This window comes from Oncorhynchus mykiss, chromosome 32, assembly GCF_013265735.2.
Source record: "Oncorhynchus mykiss isolate Arlee chromosome 32, USDA_OmykA_1.1, whole genome shotgun sequence".
NCBI classification, from domain to species: Eukaryota; Metazoa; Chordata; class Actinopteri; order Salmoniformes; family Salmonidae; genus Oncorhynchus; species Oncorhynchus mykiss.
The window spans coordinates 7829794-7852720 of record NC_050572.1 but is presented as its reverse complement, the minus strand read 5'-3'; the positions used below and the strand labels follow the sequence as shown (position 1 = coordinate 7852720).

General features: G+C 44.6%; 1 protein-coding gene across 1 annotated transcript in view; it reads right to left on the bottom strand.

Moving 5' to 3' along the window:
- Positions 1 to 6404: 6404 nt before the first annotated feature.
- LOC110489363 (fibronectin type III domain-containing protein 5-like) overlaps positions 6405 to 22927 on the bottom strand; it is a 44426-nt gene continuing 27903 nt past the window's right edge. Inside the window, exons 4-6 of the mRNA XM_036971173.1 lie at positions 21623 to 21712; positions 8099 to 8298; positions 6405 to 7808 (exon numbers count right to left, since the gene is read on the bottom strand). Of these exons, the coding sequence (XP_036827068.1) occupies positions 8159 to 8298; positions 21623 to 21712 (230 nt within the window). The 3' untranslated portion in view covers positions 6405 to 7808; positions 8099 to 8158. The remainder of the gene's footprint in view (positions 7809 to 8098; positions 8299 to 21622; positions 21713 to 22927) is intronic.

Here is a 22927-nt window from a genome sequence, read left to right as displayed (position 1 = left end):
GCCCCTACAGCTGGTGTACCTTGCCCCTACAGCTGGTGTACCTTGCCCCTACAGCTGGTGTACCTTGCCCCTACAGCTGGTGTACCTCGCCCCTACAGCTGGTGTACCTCGCCCCTACAGCTGGTGTACCTGGCCCCTACCGCTGGTGTACCTTGACCCCTACAGCTGGTGTACCTTGGCCCCTACAGCTGGTGTACCTTGGCCCCTACAGCTGGTGTACCTTGCCCCTACAGCTGGTGTACCTCGCCCCTACAGCTGGTGTACCTCGCCCCTACAGCTGGTGTACCTTGCCCCTACAGCTGGTGTACCTTGCTTCTGGTGCTGAAGAGCTTTAGGAGCTATGACCCTGTCCTAGATCTGATTCTCCAGAGAAACACAACATCAAGCTGAAGCCTGAATGGTCTTGACTTTGAGTTGATTAGAGTAGCAGCGGTTTAGAATATTTGGTCAGGGAGAGTTAGTTGTGTGCATGATTTTGTTCAAGCCCAGCACTAACACACATGATTAAACAGATTCTGGTCTGGAGAAGTGGATGCGTCAGCACTGGGGTTGGAACAAAACCCTGCACACACCGCAGCCCTCCAGGACCAGAGTTGCAGCATTTGAATGGCATACCTGCAGTTATGTTCAATACATTAGGACTACTTCATTAATAATGGTTAGAATACACTGTGCATGTGGAAGTCCCTAGAGTTGAATACATTAAAAAAAAAAGACTAAAACAAATCCATAACTCCATTTTCCTATCTAATGCAATGGTAAAAATGCTCTTCATGTAGAACATATTGAATGAGTGAGATGATGGAATGAAACACCATTGATTTGACACGGCTCCTTCCCCTAGACGTTCGGACAACATAGGGCTGCATGGTGAAATGATGGAGAGAGGAGAAAGAGGGGATTGAAAGGGGTAGTTAGACTCGATGGAGCAGACAGAGGAATGAAAGCAACACAGGCTTAGAGAAGTCTCACTGATGCCATGTCTGATCTCCACGTGAGTGACAGACAGGCTTAGAGAAGTCTCACTGATGCCATGTCTGATCACCACGTGAGTGACAGACAGGCTTAGAGAAGTCTCACTGATGCCATGTCTGATCTCCACGTGAGTGACAGACAGGCTTAGAGAAGTCTCACTGATGCCATGTCTGATCTCCACGTGAGTGACAGACAGGCTTAGAGAAGTCTCACTGATGCCATGTCTGATCTCCACTTGCGTGACAGACAGGCTTAGAGAAGTCTCACTGATGCCATGTCTGATCTCCACGTGAGTGACAGACAGGCTTAGAGAAGTCTCACTGATGCCATGTCTGATCTCCACGTGAGTGACAGACAGGCTTAGAGAAGTCTCACTGATGCCATGTCTGATCTCCACGTGAGTGACAGACAGGCTTAGAGAAGTCTCACTGATGCCATGTCTGATCTCCACGTGAGTGACAGACAGGCTTAGAGAAGTCTCACTGATGCCATGTCTGATCTCCACGTGAGTGACAGACAGGCTTAGAGAAGTCTCACTGATGCCATGTCTGATCTCCACGTGAGTGACAGACAGGCTTAGAGAAGTCTCACTGATGCCATGTCTGATCTCCACGTGAGTGACAGACAGGCTTAGAGAAGTCTCACTGATGCCATGTCTGATCTCCACGTGAGTGACAGACAGGCTTAGAGAAGTCTCACTGATGCCATGTCTGATCTCCACGTGAGTGACAGACAGGCTTAGAGAAGTCTCACTGATGCCATGTCTGATCTCCACGTGAGTGACAGACAGGCTTAGAGAAGTCTCACTGATGCCATGTCTGATCTCCACGTGAGTGACAGACAGGCTTAGAGAAGTCTCACTGATGCCATGTCTGATCTCCACGTGAGTGACAGACAGGCTTAGAGAAGTCTCACTGATTCCATGTCTGATCTCCACGTGAGTGACAGACAGGCCGAGAATATTGAGCTTTTCCTTCCTTGACATTTTAAAGTAACTGTCCATTGAAAATGTCACATCTTATCTCATACCAAAATAATGTTGTTGACTCGTCGTATACACATGTAGGATCTTAATTTGATCACCGCGTTGCAGTAGAACTTCTCCGCAATGCAGGAAATGTAAAACTTTGTAGTGTATTTGAGGTTTAAAAAGGCTTCTGAAGTTTGTAACTTCCACTTTAAAATTGCAGATATGATTTTCCCCTACAAAAATGTCCCTGAATTATTATCCACAATATAATTCATATTTTCCTGCCGTAGTAAATTGGCTCAAATTATGATCGTATATCTATATGTATTTGTGGCCAAAGGACACATTTGAGAAAAAAACACTTAAAAACCCCAACTCAAACTTGATCTCAAACAGACCATTATAAAATGCTTGCTATTTCCTCATGGAGGATGATGTCATGTTTTTGTCCGAGACATCTTATTGGCTCATTGGCTGAACTGGCCAATCAGCTGTTTACATGCCATTCAGATTTTTATTGACTGGTATACGCCCACACCATTCTGTATTGAGGGTTATGCCCACACCATTCTGTATTGAGGGTACTACCACACCATTCTGTATTGAGGGTACTACCACACCATTCTGTATTAAGGGTACTACCACACCATTCTGTATTGAGGGTTATGCCCACACCATTCTGTATTGAGGGTACCACCACACCATTCTGTATTGAGGGTACTACCACACCATTCTGCATTGAGTGTACTACCACACCATTCTGTATTGAGGGTACTACCACACCATTCTGTATTGAGGGTACTACCACACCATTCTGTATTGAGGGTACTACCACACCATTCTGTATTGAGGGTTATGCCCACACCATTCTGTATTGAGGGTACTACCACACCATTTACGCATTGAGGGTACTACCACACCATTCTGTATTGAGGGTACTACCACACCATTCTGTATTGAGGGTACTACCACACCATTCTGTATTGAGGGTTATGCCCACACCATTCTGTATTGAGGGTACTACCACACCATTTACGTATTGAGGGTACTACCACACCATTCTGTATTGAGGGTTATGCCCACACCATTCTGTATTGAGGGTACTACCACACCATTCTGTATTGAGGGTTATGCCCACACCATTCTGTATTGAGGGTACTACCACACCATTTACGCATTGAGGGTACTACCACACCATTCTGTATTGAGGGTACTACCACACCATTCTCTATTGAGGGTACTACCACACCATTCTGTATTGAGGGTACTACCACACCATTCTGTATTGAGGGTACTACCACACCATTCTGTATTGAGGGTACTACCACACCATTCTGTATTCAGGGTACTACCTCTGTATTGAGGGTACTACCACACCATTCTGTATTGAGGGTACTACCACACCATTCTGTATTGAGGGTTACGCCCACACCATTCTGTATTGAGGGTACTACCACACCATTCTGTATTGAGGGTACTACCACACCATTCTGTATTGAGGGTACTACCACACCATTCTGTATTGAGGGTACTACCACACCATTCTGTATTGAGGGTACTACCACACCATTCTGTATTGAGGGTACTACCACACCATTCTGTATTGAGGGTACTACCACACCATTCTCTATTGAGGGTACTACCACACCATTCTGTATTGAGGGTACTACCACACCATTCTGTATTGAGGGTACTACCACACCATTCTGTATTGAGGGTACTACCACACCATTCTGTATTGAGGGTACTACCACACCATTCTGTATTGAGGGTACTACCACACCATTCTGTATTGAGGGTACTACCACACCATTCTGTATTGAGGGTACTCCCACACCATTCTGTATTGAGGGTACTACCACACCATTCTGTATTGAGGGTACTACCACACCATTCAAACACAGAACAGCGGCTGTTAGACATACTATTTGTTGGAAGGAAAAATATTTCACTTATATTGGAATTAATTATACGTCATATTTCATAGATATCTGGAAACATTCCAAGGATTGTTGTTGCTTCATTTGAAGCCAATATATAAACATTATTTTCATATTTTGTGAAAGTCTTCATTTTGATCAGTGTCATTGAGATGTTCCATTATCACTTGTGTCCCATGTTAATTTGAAGTGGACTGCGTAATCTCAGGGGCTTGATGTCATGCAGTATGATACCACTATGGGTGGGTGTGTGCCAATCTGGGTGGGTGTGTGCCAAGCAGTGTCCCCCAGTGTGTCAGTGTGTTTCAGTGTGTCTCAGAATGCCCCAGTGTGTCTTAGTGTGTTTCAGTGTGTGTCAGTGTGTTTCAGTGTGTCTTAGTGTGTCTCAGTGTCTCCCAGTATGCCCCAGTGTCCCACAGTGTGTGCCCCAGTGTGTGTTTCAGTGTGTTTCAGTGTGTCTTAGTGTGTCTCAGTGTCTCCCAGTATGCCCCAGTGTCCCACAGTGTGTGCCCCAGTGTGTGTTTCAGTGTGTTTCAGTGTCTTAGTGTGCCCCAGTGTCTTAGTGTGCCCCAGTGTCTTAGTGTGCCCCAGTGTGTCTTAGTGTGTCTCAATGTCCCCCAGTGTGTGTCCCAGTGTGTCTTAGTGTGTCTGTGTCTCCCAGTATGCCCCAGTGTGTCTTAGTGTGTTTCAGTGTCCCCCAGTGTATGTTTCAGTGTCTAAGTGTCCCACAGTGTGTGCCCCAGTGTGTGTTTCAGTGTCTAAGTGTCCCACAGTGTGTGCCCCAGTGTGTTTTAGTGTGTTTCAGTGTCTCCCAGTGTGTCTTAGTGTGTTTCAGTGTCCCCCAGTATGGCCCAGTGTCTCTTAGTGTGTCTCAGTGTATCCCAGGGTGCCTCAGTGAAATCTGCACTTCTGCCTCGCTGTACAGTAAAGCTAATTTCAGCTTTTGGTTCCATTGAGCACTCAGGGGGAGACATGTTTTATGGTGTGGTGATGGATGCAAGGTGATGGATACCCAATATGCACTGTTCCCAATATGTTCCCCTCACAGTCAACAAAGCTGGTCATCTCACTGTAGAGAAACAACAGAACAAATATGGGGAGTCAGTCAGTCAGACAGACAGACAGACAGACAGACAGACAGTCCTTGCTCATCAACAAACCCACTGTAGATAAAACAACATCTAAACCACTGTGATTGAAAATATCAGATATGTATTATTTTATTGTGTTTGAATAGATAATTTGACAGTTATTTCATGTATATTATTTTCATAGAAATAGTATAACCTCATGAAAGTTGTGTGTTATAGACGTCAAAATGCTTCAACACACACTTGATGGTTTTACATAAAACATGAACTCATCATTAACTCCGTGAACAGATCACAACAAGTATCTAGGAGTAAGGGTCTCTCTCTCTCTCTCTCTCGCTCTCTCTCTCTCTTGCGCTCTCTCTCTCTCTCTCTCGCTTGCTCTCGCTCTCTCTCTCTCTCTCTTGCTCGCTCTCTCTCTTGTTCTCGCTCTCTCTCTCTCTCTTGCTCTCTCTCTCTCTCTCTCTCTCGCTCGCGCTCTCTCTCTCTCTCTCTCTCTTGCTCTCTCTCTCTCTCTCTCTCGCTCTCTCTCTCTCGCTCGCTCTCTCTCTCTCTTGCTCTCGCTCTCTCTCTCTCTCGCTCGCTCTCTCTCTTGCTCTCGCTCTCTCTTGCTCTCGCTCTCTTTCTCAGGCATCTACAGCATCTCTCCCCCTCCCATTCTCTCACTATAATACTGTATGTGATTTTCACTTTGAGCTGCTGCTGAGCATGGTCATGCAGAGACAGACAGAGAGAGAGAGGGGTGGGGGAGAGAGAAATGTTAACATATGTTTCCCATGCCAATAAAGCCCTTTGAATTCAACTGAGATATAGAGGGGGAGAGAGACATATGGAAAGAGAGAGCGTGAGAGAGAGAGAAAGAGAGAATGCTACTATGATCTGAAGTCAAATGTCTACTGTTTGCTGATGATCTGGTGCTTCTGTCCCCAACCAAGTAGAGCCTACAGCAGCACCTAGATCTTCTGCACAGATTCTGTCAGATTGGGACAGTAAAATAATGGTGTTCCAAAAAAGGTCCAGTTGCCAGGAACACAAATACAAATTCCATCTGGACACCGTTTCCCTAGAGCACACAAAAAACTATACATACCTCGGCCTAAACATCAGTGCCACAGATAACTTCCACAAAGCTGTGAATGATCTGAGAGACAAGCCAAGATGTGCATTCTATGCCATCAAAAGGAACATAAAATTCAACATACCAATTAGGATCTGGCTAAAAATACTTGAATCAGTCATAGAGCCCATTGCCCTTTATGGTTGTGAGGTCTGGGGTCCGCTCACCAACCAAGAATTCACAAAATCGGACAAACACCAAATTGAGATCACGCATGCAGAATTCTGCAAAAAATATCCTCTGTGTACAACGTAAAACACCAAATAATGCATGCAGAGCAGAATTAGGCCGACACCTTCCATAACAAAGCCATCACCTACATAGAGATGAACCTGGAGAAGAGTCCCCTAAAGCAAGCTGGTCCTGGGGCTCTGTTCACAAACACACCCCACAGAGCCCCAGGACAGCAACACAATTAGACCCAACCAATTAGATAGAGGAGATTATCGTGATTAAAATGGTGTCCGACTTGAAAAAAATCTAAATATACACATTGCGAGATATTTGGCGAAATATACCAGCGTTCCAAGGTCAAAAGGTAATTTGGGGGCTAGTGTTTGATGACTACGGAGTACGCTACCCAGCCTTACATAATTAGAAAGAGGAGAATCTAATGTTTAAAATGGTGTCCTTTTCGAAAAAATCTAAATATACATATTGTGAGATATTTGGCAAAATACACCGACATACCCACATATCCCTATAGTGAACAATGGGACGACCTCAGAGTTCCATGAGTCATTTTTGTTGTTGTTAACTACCAGCAACGTGGGCAGGTCTCAGTGCCAACAATAGCAAAACAGGCATTGTGACATAGATCGTTATGCTGGGAATAGAATGTTCTGGAGGTGAGTTGGTGCCACGGTGCTCAATAGAACTAATAGGAGCTGGCAGGGTGAAAAATGCCCTGAAATATGGCCTGTTTTTTGTGTGATTACTTCAAAACTACGGCAAGCAGTTGGGACATATGGTAATATTATGAAACCTGGCTCCACAGCGGATACAATGAACTACTTTATATCAGAAAGTAGAAGAAGCGTGATTAAAAATATCATGTGTCCAGTCTACTAGGGATAACTTCACCTATTCAGGTTCCCCACTCTGGATGGTGGGTGATTGTGGTCCACAGTGGGCTGGGCTGTTGTGATTGGCTGAGCTGGGTTCCTGGGCGGGGTTTATGCTGTAGTCTTTGAGGTGCTGAATGGTGTAGGAGTCTTAGCTCGGAGCTGGAGAGCTCATCATCATCGTCGTGGTGATCGTCATGTTGCGGACGACATGCACGGCCTCTCGCTTGGAACCAAACAAACACATCCCATCCTCATGGATGTCAGTCATGCTACTCTGAAACCAGGGGTCATGTTCAATATGTGCCAACGTTTTCAAATGTTTCCAAATGGATGGTGCATACTGTCATTCAGACAGTTAGTGATCCAGGTTCAAGAGAATGACCTTTTTGGATCCATTGTCGGCCATTTTCAATCAATTGGCCACACAGTTTCCAGGATCCAGGGGCTCCCCGAATTCAAAAGAGTGTGGCAATGAACAAGTTCTGTTTGCTTCAAAGACAACTGTTTTTTTTTGTTGTTGTTGTCTGACTCTGGTCGTGGCTTTATCAATGGGTCCTGGGTTACATTCTGGTCTTAGTATTAGTCCCGGTCTGTTTCTGTTGTTTGCAAGAAGGGGAGTTTGAGAATGGCTTCTGTTGGTCTCGGGATCTGTGTGTGAGGAACAATTAGAAATAGACAGGTCAGGTTGTTATGAAAAGCATTCAGACTTCACTATTTGGTGGTGAAGGGTTTTGAGGATAGCAAGGACTGTGTCCCGATTCTCCACACTTTTCTCAAAGTGTGCACTCGCACAATCCGTCATGGATTTGTGTAAGAATTAGCTGGAGGGAATCTCTATCATTTGTTAAATTCATGGCCGTGTGCAAGTAAACACGTAAGTATGAAGAATCTGGATCGAGCCCTAGGTGTGAGGGTTCTGGTTGGCTGTGTCGTCTCACCTGTCCTAAGGAATCGGATTAGTTATTGCCATATAGCTGAGTGGACTGTGGGGGCTGGTTTCAGAGGTTGCTACGCAGTAGGCCTCCCTGTGGGTGTTCGGGCGTACTGCATTCGGACGAGGTCTTGGCTTTGTCCTTGTTGTTGTTGGGTTCGTTGTCTTTGATGATGTCATACTGACGACAGAACAGGAGGATCACACCTGAGAGGGAGGGAGGGAGAGAAGAGTGAGAGAGTAGGGGATGGAGGGACGGATAGAGGGAGAGAGGGGGAGAGAAAGATGGTATCCTAAATGAAAAGATAAAATATACAGACCTTAAATTGGCAAAACTCTTTAACATCATCCTCAGCTCTGGAATCTTCCCGAATATTTGGAACCAAGGACGGATCACCCCAAGCCACAAAACTGCCTGTTCCATCTCAAATTTCACCCCAATAACTACCGTGGGATATGCATAAACAGCAACCTTGGGAAAAATCCTCTGCATTATCATTAAAAGCAGCCTCTTACATTTCCTCAGTGAAAACAATGTACTGAGCAAATGTCAAATTATCTCTTTACGAAATTACTGTACGACAGACCACATATTCTGCTACACAAATGGATTGAAAGCGGTGATGGGGGATAAACATACGACATTATGAAATCCATGTACCCAAACAACAAGTGTGCAGTTAAAATTGGCCAAAAACACACATTTCTTTCCACAGGGCCCTGGGGTGAGACAGGGATGCAGCTTGAGCCCCACCCTCTTCAACATATTTATCAACAAATTGGCGAGGGCACTAGAACAGTCTGCAGCACCCGGCCTCAACCTCAAGATTCTGCCAGACCTCAGCCTTGACAGTAAATCTCAGTAAGACAAAAGAAGTTCTAAAAAAAGATCCAGTTGCCAGGACCAGAAATACAAATCAGTTATATAACCCATTGGATGCAGTCTATCACAGTGCCATCCGTTTTGTCACCTAAGCCCCATATACTACCCACCACTGCGACCTGTACGCTCTCGTTGGCTGGCCCTCGCTTCATATTCGTCGCCAAACCCACTGGCTCCAGGTCATCTATAAGTTTCTGCGAGGTAAAGCTCTGCCTTATCTCAGCTCACTGGTCACCATAGCAGCACCCACCCGTAGCACGCACTCCAGCAGGTATATTTCACTGGTCGCCCCCAAAGCCAATTCTACCTTTGGCCACCTTTCCTTCCAGTTCTCTGCTGCCAATGACTGGAACGAACTGCAAAAAATCACTGAAGCTGGAGACTCATATCTCCCTCACTAACTTTAAGCACCAGCTGTCAGAGCAGCTCACAGATCACTGCACTTGTACATAGCCCATCTGTAAATATCCCATCCAACTACCTCATCCCCATACTGTTATTTATTGTATTTATCTTGCTCCTTTGCACCCCAGTATCTCTACTTGCACATTCATCGTCTGTACATCTATCACTCCAGTGTTGAATTGCTTTATTGTAATTATTTTGCCACTATTGTCTATTTAAAAAAGGTCAAATAAAAATACATTTTAAAAACTTGCCTTGACAATGTAAACATATGTTTCCCATGCCAATAAAGCCCTTTGAATTTAACTGAGATAAATACAGAGAGAGAAAGAGAGGGAGAGAGAGCAAGACTAGTATCCTCTTCAGTGTACTAGAGGCACAGTACTCTCCATGTGTGAGTAACAGGGATTCAGACAGAGAGTCGGCTGTATGCGTTCATAGCAGAGTGTGTAGATGAAACCGAGGGGTACACTACAAAGCAGGATCCAGGAGTTAGCCAGCTAACTAGGCTAAATATTTTGGAAAGATGAGTCGGAAATTTTTATTGTAATTATTTTCCACTATTTAAATAAAGGTGAAATAAAATAAATAAAAATGGCCCTTTATGGTTGTGAGGTCTGGGGTCCTGCTCACCGACCAAGAATTCACAAAATGGGACAAACACCAAATTGAGACTTTGCATGCAGAATTCTGCAAAGAATCCTCCGTGTACAACGTAAAACACCAAATAATGCACGCAGAGCAGAATTAGGCCGATACCCACTAATTATCAAAATCCAGAAAAGAGACGTTAAATTCTACACTAAAAATCAAGTCATTTCCAAACCTTCCATAACAAAGCCATCACCTACAGAGAAATTAACTTAGAGAAGAGTCCCCTAAGCAAGCTGGTCCTGGGGCTCTTTTCACAAACGCAAACAGACCTCACAGAGCCCCAGGACAGCAACACAATTAGACCCAACCAAATCATGAGAAAACAAAAAAGATAATTACTTGACACATGGGCAAGAATTTACCAAAAAAACAGAGCAAACTAGAATGCTATTTGTCCCTAATCAGAGAGTAGACAGTGGCAGAATACCTGACCATTGTGACTGACCTAAATTAAGGAAAGCTTTGACAGAATCAGTGAGCATAGCCTTGCTATTGAGAGAGACCGCTGAAGGCAGACTTGGCTCTCAAGAGAAGTGTGCACACTGCCCATAAAATGAGGTGGAAACTGAGTTGCACTTCCTAACCTGCCAAATGTATGACCATATTAGAGTTTCCCTCAGATTACAAAGACCCACAAAGAATTGGAAAACAAATCCAATTTTGATAAACTCCCATGTCTATTGGGTGAAATACCACAGTGTGCCATCACCGCAGCAAGATTTGTGACCTGTTGCCACAAGAAAAGGGGCAACCAGTGACGAACAAACACCATTAAAAATACAACCCATATTTATGTTTATTTATTTCCCCTTTTGTACTTTAACTATTTGTAGATCGTTATAACACTGTATATATGTTGTAATGTTTACTGTAATGTTTACTGTAATGTTGTAATGTTTACTGTAATGTTTTAATGTTTACTGTAATGTTTACTGTAATGTTGTAATGTTTACTGTAATGTTGTAACGTTTAATGTAATGTTGTAACGTTTACTGTAATGTTGTAACGTTTACTGTAATGTTGTAATGTTTACTGTAATGTTTACTGTAATGTTGTAATGTTTACTGTAATGTTGTAACGTGTACTGTAATGTTGTAATGTTTACTGTAATGTTGTAATGTTTACTGTAATGTTGTAATGTTTACTGTAATGTTGTAACGTTTACTGTAATGTTGTAATGTTTACTGTAATGTTGTAACGTTTACTGTAATGTTGTAATGTTTACTGTAATGTTGTAATGTTTACTGTAATGTTGTAACGTTTACTGTAATGTTGTAATGTTTACTGTAATGTTGTAACGTTTACTGTAATGTTGTAATGTGTACTGTAATGTTGTAATGTTTACTGTAATGTTGTAATGTTTACTGTAATGTTGTAATGTGTACTGTAATGTTGTAATGTTTACTGTAATGTTGTAATGTTTACTGTAATGTTGTAACGTTTACTGTAATGTTGTAATGTGTACTGTAATGTTGTAATGTTTACTGTAATGTTGTAATGTTTACTGTAATGTTGTAATGTTTACTTCTCTTTTGTTTTATCTTTTTCACTACCTGGTTAAATAAAGGTCAAATAAAAATACATTTTAAAAACTTGCCTTGGCAATGTAAACATATGTTTCCCATGCCAATAAAGCCCTTTGAATTTAATTGGGATAAATACAGAGAGAGAAAGAGAGGGAGAGAGAGCAAGACTAGTATCCTCTTCAGTGTACTAGAGGCACAGTACTCTCCATGTGTGAGTGTAACAGTACTCGTCTTGCGTTGTGTACAATCAGTCATCGACACGGAACTCCAACATGTAGCACCAGTCATGTAGCTTTATTCTGATAAGAACGACACAAAATTGCACGTCATGCAATGCACGTCTCACCATCCAACTCTGCACTCACGCACGCTGGTTTGGTGCTTGTTCACTGGGGCAGTTACCAAAATAATACAATTACAATATAATATATTTAACAATGTACCTGATAAGAACGACACAAAATTGCACGTCATGCAATGCACGTCTCACCATCCAACTCTGCACTCACGCACTGTACAAAATATATGAACCCCCCCACCAGACACAGTAAGTTGCTAGCTAATACTGGCGGGAATTCTCTACAACAAAATGTACAACAAATATTCTCAAAAAAACCGCTGCATCTTATCGAATAACATTTACAAACAATTTGATATAAATTGTACATTTAAATTATCACTTGAGAGTATAAAAATCACTTTTGATGTACAGTGCTTTGCAACCAACAACTTACCGCTGGTTTGGTGCTTGTTCACTGGGACGATTCTAACTGGAACATCCCCCCTCGTAAGCAAGCTATGCAAACCAGCCAATAAGATGCCATGTTGAGTAGGTGAAGGCAAAACAAACTCAAACCAAAAACCCATTGGCTTAACAATAAAGTGGCAAGTGGAATCACCAATATAACCCTGTTACACTCCCCCCTACTGAATTCCACTTGCCAAGAAAAATAACAAAATACAAAACGGCACTGTGCAAACATACCAGATACAGAGACACTCAACAGAATACAGAATAATCCAGAGAAAAAAAAATATATATACTACCTAATAGAGAGAACTAAAAGGTAAAGCTGTGTATATCAAGGATGCAGACCCTGCTTTAAATCAGTCACTAAATATTCCAGTCATTAGACTATTCTCCTTGAGAATTAGAGTGAAAAGCAGTTGATCAAACCCCTTAGCCCTCATAGGTAAACATGCCTGTCACATGTTAAGTACACTCAGTGACTTTAAAACATCCAAGTAATAAAATAAACCACCATAAGAGACTATCATATCCGTCACATTACCATCCTGCAACCTCTAATCATGGTCACAATGATGTAAAAGCAAAACAAATAAAAGATGTCAATACCATTGACCCTCTATTCACATATTTAACCTTCAAGAGCTAACTTTCTGCTGATTCATAATCTCAATCAGTCTTGACACTGGTTTAACTAGCCTTCCTGCCCTTGACCTAATATGACCCCGACTACCTTCAACTGCATAAGGGGTAACAGTGTTGTGTACTGTTGCAATAGTGTGTCCGTCAACACAATCAGTACGTAACTGATCAGGTAAGGAATGGTCCGTGTTTGGTAGGTCAGTACGGATATCGTAAGCAGACTGGTCAATTAGCTCACTCACTACACTGTTACAGTCTCGGTCAGATTCTTGAAGACTCTCTGATCGCGGCAGACCTTCCAGCTGCAGTATATCATCCACGGAATCCAAAGGTGAAATATCCTGAGCATCCAAGGATCGCACATCACCCTCCAGGCTTGTGTCACCTGTTCCTTCAGAAGACAACTCTGACACCCACACTCTGGTTCTGTACTCAGCACCATCATCCACTGCAGTGTCCATGGCAGCTGAGACCACAAGGCTGTCATTCATGTCCTCAGACATGTCTGTTCTCTCCTCAGCAGCAGCATGGGGGAGAGGAAGAAAGTTGACTGGCATTATCAGGTTGCGATGTACCGTCTTCTCCCGTCCAGTGGAGCTGTTCTGAATCTTAAAAGTGTGACTGACAGCATTCAATCCAGTGACAAGGTAGACAGTATCCTCCCAACGGTCAGCGAGCTTCCGCTTTCCCCGCTCCCCCTTGTTAGCCAGCAATACTCGATCCCCAATCTCCACTGGTGCTCCTCTGACTCTTCTGTCATAAAGGTCAGCATGCCTCTTCAACTGCTTCGCTGCAGATGCCTGTGCTGCATTCATGGCTTCTTTCAGATCTCTCCTCAAAGACTGAACAAACTGGTCATAGTCGACAACTTCTGGGTTCTCTATGACAGAGCCAAAGACTATGTCAACAGGCAGTCTTGGCGTCCTCCCAAACATTAGCAGGAAAGGGGCAAAGCCTGTGGTCTCGTGGATTGTACAATTGTATGCAAACGTAAGGGACTTCAGCGCCTGAGGCCATCTGTGCTTTGCTCTCGTTGGCAGGGCCCGGATCATATTTCCCAAAGTCCTATTCATCCTTTCGCAGGACCCGTTCCCCATCGGATGGTATGGCGTGGTGTGAGACTTCTGAACGCCTGCAACACTCAACAGTTCGGCTATTAAAGCGCTCTCAAAGTTGGCTCCCTGGTCTGAGTGTATACGGCGAGGCATCCCGTAGACACAGAAATAGTTGTTCCACAACTGATGAGCTACTGACTTAGCAGACTGGTTCGGACACAAGAAGGCATGAGCCAATTTGGTAAAGTGGTCAGTAACAACGAGCACATCCAAGGATTTGTTTGAAGAATCTTCTGCAGACCAGAAGTCTATGCACACTAGTTCAAGAGGCTCAGTTGTTATTATGCTCTCAAGAGGAGCTCTTGCTTCCGGATCAGGAGTCTTGCTCACCACGCATCTCCTGCAGCACTTCACATAAGCTTTTACCTCCCTCTCCAGGCCATGCCAGAAGAACCTCTGTCTTGTCAGGTAGACTGTTCTCTGTTGGCCCTGGTGGCCAGCTTCATCATGGACACCCTTCAACACCATTGCTTTCATGGAGGCTGGAACCACATACAGATACATTTTCCTCTTTGTAACCACATTCTTCGAAACACGATACAGTACACCCATCTTCATGGTCAACTTGTCCCAACTTCTGAGAAGACACAAAACCTCAACACTCTCATGGGCACGCTCTCTCCGGGATGGTCTTCTCCCCCTCTCCACAAAGAAGATGACTTTGCTGATCACGTTGTCATCACGCTGCTTACTCATCAGTAAGTCGTGTGGCAGAACCTCGACATCGGTCTGCTCTGATGGCATAACAGCCTGTGGGAGCTGTGGCAACAGCAGTGCATGTGAGCCCACTTCACCCACCCAGCACCTGTGTGAATGAAGAACAGCTGCAACTTCATGTCTTGATAAAGCACCAGATGGGGGGTCAACAATAGCCTGACAGCTAATGACCACTTCGTTGGAGTCAGAGGCTTTATCAAAGGGGTGGCTGGACCAGCGAAACACATCTTGCACTCTGTCTGTGCGCACAGCGTCGGCTTCAGCTAGTAAGGTCTCGTACGGAACCCTTGTCAGGCGATGGAGTGCACTGGGTCGTACGAAGGGCTCTCTGCTCAAAGCATCTGCAACAACATTTATTTTTCCAGGGATGTACTTGATGTCAAACTCGTACGGTGCCAGCTTGGCGACCCATCTCTGTTCACAAGCATCAAGCTTTGCTTTGGTCAGAATGTATGTCAAGGGATTATTATCCGTCCATACCGTGAACTGCTGTCCCCGTAGCCAGTGGTGGAACTTGTCACAGATAGCCCATTTCATGGCAAAGAACTCGAGCCTGTGCGCAGGATACCTCGACTGTGCATAACTGAGGGACTTGCTCGCGAAGGCTATAGGTCTCGCTGTAGTTCCCGGTTCCTGCACCTGAGATAGCACAGCACCTAAGCCATTACTGGATGCATCCACCGAGAGTAGAAAGGGTTTTTCGAAGTTGGGGTGGGCCAACAAAACCTGGTCCAGTAAGGCTTGCTTTAGCTGGAATAAGGCCTGTCTGCATTCTGTTGTCCAGTCGGCAGCCGTCAACTTCCTGACAGGTGAGCTTCGCTTCTTTTTCCAGCGTGGAGCCTTGTGTCCAGTAGTCAATCCAAAGAGAGGCTTTGCAATGGTCGAGCAACCTTCAATGAACTGTTGATAATACACCACCATCCCAAGGAATGACCTCAATTTCTTCTGAGATGGAATGTCAGTGCCATCTTTCATCAGATCGGCTTCTGTTACTCCTGTAATGGCCCTCACCTTCTCAGGGTCTGTAGCTACACCATCCGCACTAATGATATGCCCCAGAAACTTCACAGACCTCTGCAGAAAGTTACATTTTTTTGGCGCCAACTTCAGGTTGTGAGCCTTGAGACGCTCAAAAACCATTTCCAGGCGCTGTATAGCCAGATCTTCAGTGGGCGCATAGACCAAGACATCGTCAAGGTAACACAGCAGGCTAAGAAAGTTCTGATCCCCAAAGATGTTTAGCATCATCCTCATAAAGGTTGCCGGACTATTACATAACCCCTGTGGCATTCGATTGTATTCGTACAATCCAAATGGCGACGTAAAAGCTGTGAATCTCCGGTCATCCTCATGCACTTCCACATTGTAGTAGCCAGAGGTAAGGTCCATTGTCGAGAAAAAGGCATTTCCACCTAACGCAGCCAGCGCGTCAGCCTGGTGAGGGAGTGGGTGGGCGTCTTTGATGGTGCGAGCATTGAGCAAACGAAAATCAGTACAGAGTCTCAGGTCTCCAGACTTCTTCCATACAAGGACAAGGGGAGAGGCGAACTCACTACTAGACTTCCTTATGATATCACGTTCTTCCATCTCATTCAATGCTTGTTTGAGCTTCTCATAATTATTTGGTGAAAGGCGTCGGTAGGGCATCCGAAAGGGTTTCTCATCACTCAGTTGAATGCGGTGAAGACATCCGGAAGCTTTTCCACAATCCAACTTGTGCCTGGAAAAAATAGACTGGTACTCAGCTATGAGCTGGATGAGTTTCTTCTTACCAGCAGGAGACGCTTGACAGGAGGAGACATCAATATCAGTCAAACCTAAGTCACGTAAGACCTCAGGATCGCTTGAACTGTCCGGTCCGTCAGTATCGTGAAGTTGGCTGGAACCGTCCGTCAGTGTCAAGTCATCTTGGCAGTCAGTGAGTATATCAGCCGTTCTCTGCACTTGCTGCTGGAAAGCTGCTGATGAATCATCCTTCACACACGAACAGTCAAAGTCCTCTAGAGCCATGCAAGGAGAGACATCGGCTAGAGTGGTGTTTCGTCTCAATGTCACTGTCTTCTGAGAAGGGTTAATCACTCTAACAGGGAGCCACCCATCCCCCCGCAATAGAGCTACTGTCCTCCCTACGAGTATTGACCTTGGTGTTGACCTTGAACTGCTGGGCTCAATGACAACAGCACTGCCAGCTGATAGATTCTGAGTGTTTCGTAGTCTGCCCCAGACTAAGTGCTCCTGCATAGGCTCTAGAGTCACAGCCCCTTTTAGTCTCACAGTTCCAACTTTGTCAGGTACTTCACTGTCTCTCCATCTCTCCACATTAGCCATCATATCGATTAGCTTGCTCTCCTCACCCCCGTCACACACAGGAGTATAAACCCTCTTCCAGAGATCTCCATCCGTCTTCAGGTGGCGAATCAAGTGCTTTAGGAGATTGCTGCCCAAGATGAGGTCATCACTCTGGCCTTCCACCACCAGTGTAGGCACAGCAACTCTACATCCGTACACCTCCATCTCCAGCTCACATACTCCCAAAGGCCTCGTCTTCAACCCACCACAACCAACCAAGACTACCTCTGTAGGACTCAATGAAGGACTTTTCAACACTCCTGCATGCAACAGTTCAGGTAAGACCCTAGAGCTCAAGGTACAAGCCATGGATCCACTGTCAAGCATAGCTCTCACTTCTACTTCTCCTCCTATTAACACCTTGGCATAGAATAAATCATCATACGGGGTAAGTCTCTGTGTGTTCTGCATTATGATACTCTTCTCAGTTTCCATTTCGTCACAAACACTTTTATATACAGACTCCAAATCAACAGCTCTCACTGATGGGGACTCTACAAAAGGCCCAACACTCTCCCCTTCTACATGCAGGCCTACTAGTTTTCCGGAAGCTGAGCAGTGATTACTGTAGGGACTCCACCAGCTGTGCTCAGAGCTGCGGCCTTGGGGCACTGAGAGCGTGCGTGGCCAGCTACATGACAAAGAAAGCAGAGGCGATTGGCCCTGCAGTGAAAGTAAGTATCATGTCCGGCATCCCCACACACGTTACATGGCCCATTAGACTTCACTTTGCTCCTATTCCCTTTTTGGAACTTATGGTCAGACTGTTGTGGCCTCTGCTCCAGCACACGCTCCAGCATGGCAAGGATACGTTCCATCGGCTCAGCTGAGCCCTGAATAGTCTGGGCTGGGTAAGGCAACGTATTGGGTACTTCCATGTGGGTTCTCACAGCAGGCATGGTGATCGGCATGACAGCACCAACTTCCTGCTTCATTGTTGCGATGGCTGGGGTCAACTTAGGTAAGTGAGAGTACCTCCGCTCCCTCCTGTATTCATCCAGCCTCTCATGAACATCTGCAGCAGTCCACTGCTGTAATGGCTTGCACTTAAAGATAAGCGACAGTTCAGCATTAGGGCAATGTCTGATAAACATGACTGTGAGCTCACGAGATGGGTCTTCAACACTTTTTCCCTGTCTCTTTAGACAATCTTCAGCAACCTCCATAGCCCTGTTCAGTCTGAGCCAATATTCAAATGGTTGTTCATCAGTCAGAGGTAATGTGGCATAAAAGTCAGCAAGGGGCATGCTTGAAAAAACAGTGTCACTAAAATGTTGTTTCAGTATGTCAAAGATGGGACTCGGGCCTTTAGATAAATCAATGGAGGGATTGCTGCGTATGCCAACTTTAACAACATCGCGGGCCCTTCCCATTAGCCTGCCCATAACCTCAACTGCTTGGTCCATCACAGACACGCCCCTCTTACGCATGTAAACCCTTACCATATCCTCCCACTCATGCACTGTGCACTTTTCAGAGCCATCCCCCCGAAAGTACACCGGTTCCCTGATATCAGACTTCAATACCAGGTTCAGGCCTGACACATCCATACCCCTCGAGCTGCATACACTCCCCATAACATTGTCCCCAACATGCCCAACAATTGCCTTTGACTCCAAACAGGAGGCAATGTTCTCCCCAATGGAATGACCAATCTGCTGTACTATGTCTGCTATCAAATCCATGGAGACCTCCCCACTCCCTGTATTTGGCAAAACTCTTCCATACACATCCTTGGGCGTGTCCATGGGTAACCTATCATCAAAACCCTCCAGTTTGGGCATAGGTGTAGAAGTAACTGGAATTTTGGCTGAACCCCTACCAACAGATGGTGACATATTAAATGACAGGAAACCCCTACCTCTCCCAACACTTTCCATTTTAACAATGGGAAATCAACACCCTAATAAAAATGTAAATAGCAAAACATGTATATATATATATATATATATATATATATATTTTAAACCTCACGTCAAAATCTAACCTATATCTAGTACACTGGTAAAACTCACCCTACTTATATCAGATATACATTAGAATTGCAATTAAACAAGTAACACAAAAGTTCATCAATTTCGATAATAAAACGTTCTAGTGGCGCCCTCTTGTGGCGAAATGCGATATCGCCATAAACTGCACCAGCAACGTCTTATCTGATTCTTCAACAGCAACCACGGCGAAGTTCTGAGATGGAAATCCAGCGAAGGATGATCCGATCCAGAAGAACGGTCACGGCACCACTGTAACAGTACTCGTCTTGCGTTGTGTACAATCAGTCATCGACACGGAACTCCAACATGTAGCACCAGTCATGTAGCTTTATTCTGATAAGAACGACACAAAATTGCACGTCATGCAATGCACGTCTCACCATCCAACTCTGCACTCACGCACGCTGGTTTGGTGCTTGTTCACTGGGGCAGTTACCAAAATAATACAATTACAATATAATATATTTAACAATGTACCTGATAAGAACGACACAAAATTGCACGTCATGCAATGCACGTCTCACCATCCAACTCTGCACTCACGCACTGTACAAAATATATGAACCCCCCCACCAGACACAGTAAGTTGCTAGCTAATACTGGCGGGAATTCTCTACAACAAAATGTACAACAAATATTCTCAAAAAAACCGCTGCATCTTATCGAATAACATTTACAAACAATTTGATATAAATTGTACATTTAAATTATCACTTGAGAGTATAAAAATCACTTTTGATGTACAGTGCTTTGCAACCAACAACTTACCGCTGGTTTGGTGCTTGTTCACTGGGACGATTCTAACTGGAACATCCCCCCTCGTAAGCAAGCTATGCAAACCAGCCAATAAGATGCCATGTTGAGTAGGTGAAGGCAAAACAAACTCAAACCAAAAACCCATTGGCTTAACAATAAAGTGGCAAGTGGAATCACCAATATAACCCTGTTACATGAGTAACAGGGATTCAGACAGAGAGTCGGCTGTATGCGTTCATAGCAGAGTGTGTAGATGAAACCGAGGGGTACACTACAAAGCAGGATCCAGGAGTTAGCCAGCTAACTAGGCTAAATATTTTGGAACGATGAGCTGGAAATGGGCAGGATCTAATTGATTCAACTAATGAAAACACATATCTAAGTACATGTTTCAATCAACAACAAAGTAAATATGTGTGTTATGGTTCTGTTTTGTATTTGTATTTATTATGGATCCCCATTAGTTCCTGTTGCCAAGGCAGCAGCTATCCTTCCTGGTGTTTATTATGGATCCCCATTAGTTCCTGTTGCCAAGGCAGCAGCTATCCTTCCTGGTGTTTATTATGGATCCCCATTAGTTCCTGTTGCCAAGGCAGCAGCTATCCTTCCTGGGGTTTATTATGGATCCCCATTAGTTCCTGTTGCCAAGGCAGCAGCTACTCTTCCTGGGGTTTATTATGGAACCCCATTAGTTCCTGCTAAGGCAGCAGCTACTCTTCCTGGGGTTTATTATGGAACCCCATTAGTTCCTGCTAAGGCAGCAGCTACTCTTCCTGGGGTTTATTATGGATCTCCATTAGTTCCTGCTAAGGCAGCAGCTACTCTTCCTGGGGTTTATTATGGAACCCCATTAGGTCCTGCCAAGGCAGCAGCTACTCTTCCTGGGGTTTATTATGGATCTCCATTAGTTCCTGCTAAGGCAGCAGCTACTCTTCCTGGGGTTTATTATGGAACCCCATTAGTTCCTGCTAAGGCAGCAGCTACTCTTCCTGGGGTTTATTATGGATCCCCATTAGTTCCTGCTAAGGCAGCAGCTACTCTTCCTGGGGTTTATTATGGATCCCCATTAGGTCCTGCCAAGGCAGCAGCTACTCTTCCTGGGGTTTATTATGGAACCCCATTAGTTCCTGCTAAGACAGCAGCTACTCTTCCTGGGGTTTATTATGGATCCCCATTAGTTCCTGCTAAGGCAGCAGCTACTCTTCCTGGGGTTTATTATGGATCCCCATTAGTTCCTGCCAAGGCAGCAGCTACTCTTCCTGGGGTTTATTATGGATCCCCATTAGTTCCTGCCAAGGCAGCAGCTACTCTTCCTGGGGTTTATTATGGATCCCCATTAGTTCCTGTTGCCAAGGCAGCAGCTATCCTTCCTGGGGTTTATTATGGAACCCCATTAGTTCCTGCCAAGGCAGCAGCTACTCTCCCTGGGGTTTATTATGGATCCCCATTAGTTCCTGCCAAGGCAGCAGCTACTCTTCCTGGGGTTTATTATGGAACCCCATTAGTTCCTGTCAAGGCAGCAGCTACTCTTCCTGGGGTTCATCAAAATTATGATTGTGTTATGGTTGTTTATGGTTGTGTTGCGGTTGAGTTGTGGTTGTGTTTTGGCTGTGTTGTGGTTGTGTTGTGGTTGTGTTGTGGCTGTGTTGTGGCTGTGTTGTGGTTGTGTTGTGGTTGTGTTGTGGTTGTTTGTGTTGCCGTTAAGTTGTGGCTGTGTTGTGGTTGAGTTGTGGTTGTGTTACCTGCCCACATGACCAGCACCACTACGATGATGATGAGCTCTCCAACTCTGAGCTGCACTGCCTGTTCCATCTCCTCTCTGTTCACCTGGTCTGGAGAGAGGAGACACAGTTATACTGTAGAAACCACACACACACACACACACACACACACACACACACACACACACACACACACACACACACACACACACACACACACACACACACACACACACAGGTAGGTAGGTAGACACACACCTTGTCTATCATCACCTCTATCAGAACTACATTCACACATATTGAAAATGAGATGTTGTAATCCCAGACATATCCTGGCCTGGGCTAATTAACCTGTCGTTAAGGATATGGCTGTGATGATACCTCTGAGGAGAGAGAGAATTAGAAAAGAGAGAGAGAGAGAGGGAGCTTGGTTACAAACTGAAATCTCTTTGCTCTTATCATGGCCATATTGCTAAATTTTGTCTAAAGGGGAAGGGTCTTGGGGCCAAAATGGAGAAAACCATGAGCCATGACTTCTGAGGGAGAGTTCAGAGTCTTGACCAGTCAAAAGCAGAGTCAGAGGTCTGCAGTTAAGTACCCTTCAAAAAGGAGTGAGAACCAATCAAGGACCTGGTATTTAGAAGTCTTAGATGTAGTCCCGAAGGAGACTTTAAAAGGGGTGAGAACCAATCAAGGACCTGGTATTTAGAAGCCTTAGATGTAGTCCCGAAGGAGACTTTAAAAGGGGTGAGAACCAATCAAGGACCTGGTATTTAGAAGCCTTAGATGTAGTCCAGAAGGAGACTTTAAAAGGGGTGAGAACCAATCAAGGACCTGGTATTTAGAAGCCTTAGATGTAGTCCCGAAGGAGACTTTAAAAGGGGTGAGCAATATTTGGACTTCAGACTAACTGACGCTAGATAGCCAGACAGACACAAAACCGCTGACGCTGAGAGAGATGTGAGAGAGAGAGAGACGAGTCTACTCTGCAGAGTACTCGAGGCACAATGAGACACAGAAGTGACTGGTGTTGTACTAGTGGTCATATATAACAGATAGTAACAGGGCTGTGTTGTGTTGTACTAGTGGTCATATATAACAGATGGTAACAGGACTGTGTTGTACTAGTGGTCATATATAACAGATGATAACAGGGCTGTGTTGTACTAGTGGTCATATATAACAGATGGTAACAGGGCTGTGTTGTGCTAGTGGTCATATATAACAGATGGTAACAGGGCTGTGTTGTACTGGTGGTCATATATAACAGATGGTAACAGGGCTGTGTTGTACTAGTGGTCATATATAACAGATGGTAACAGGGCT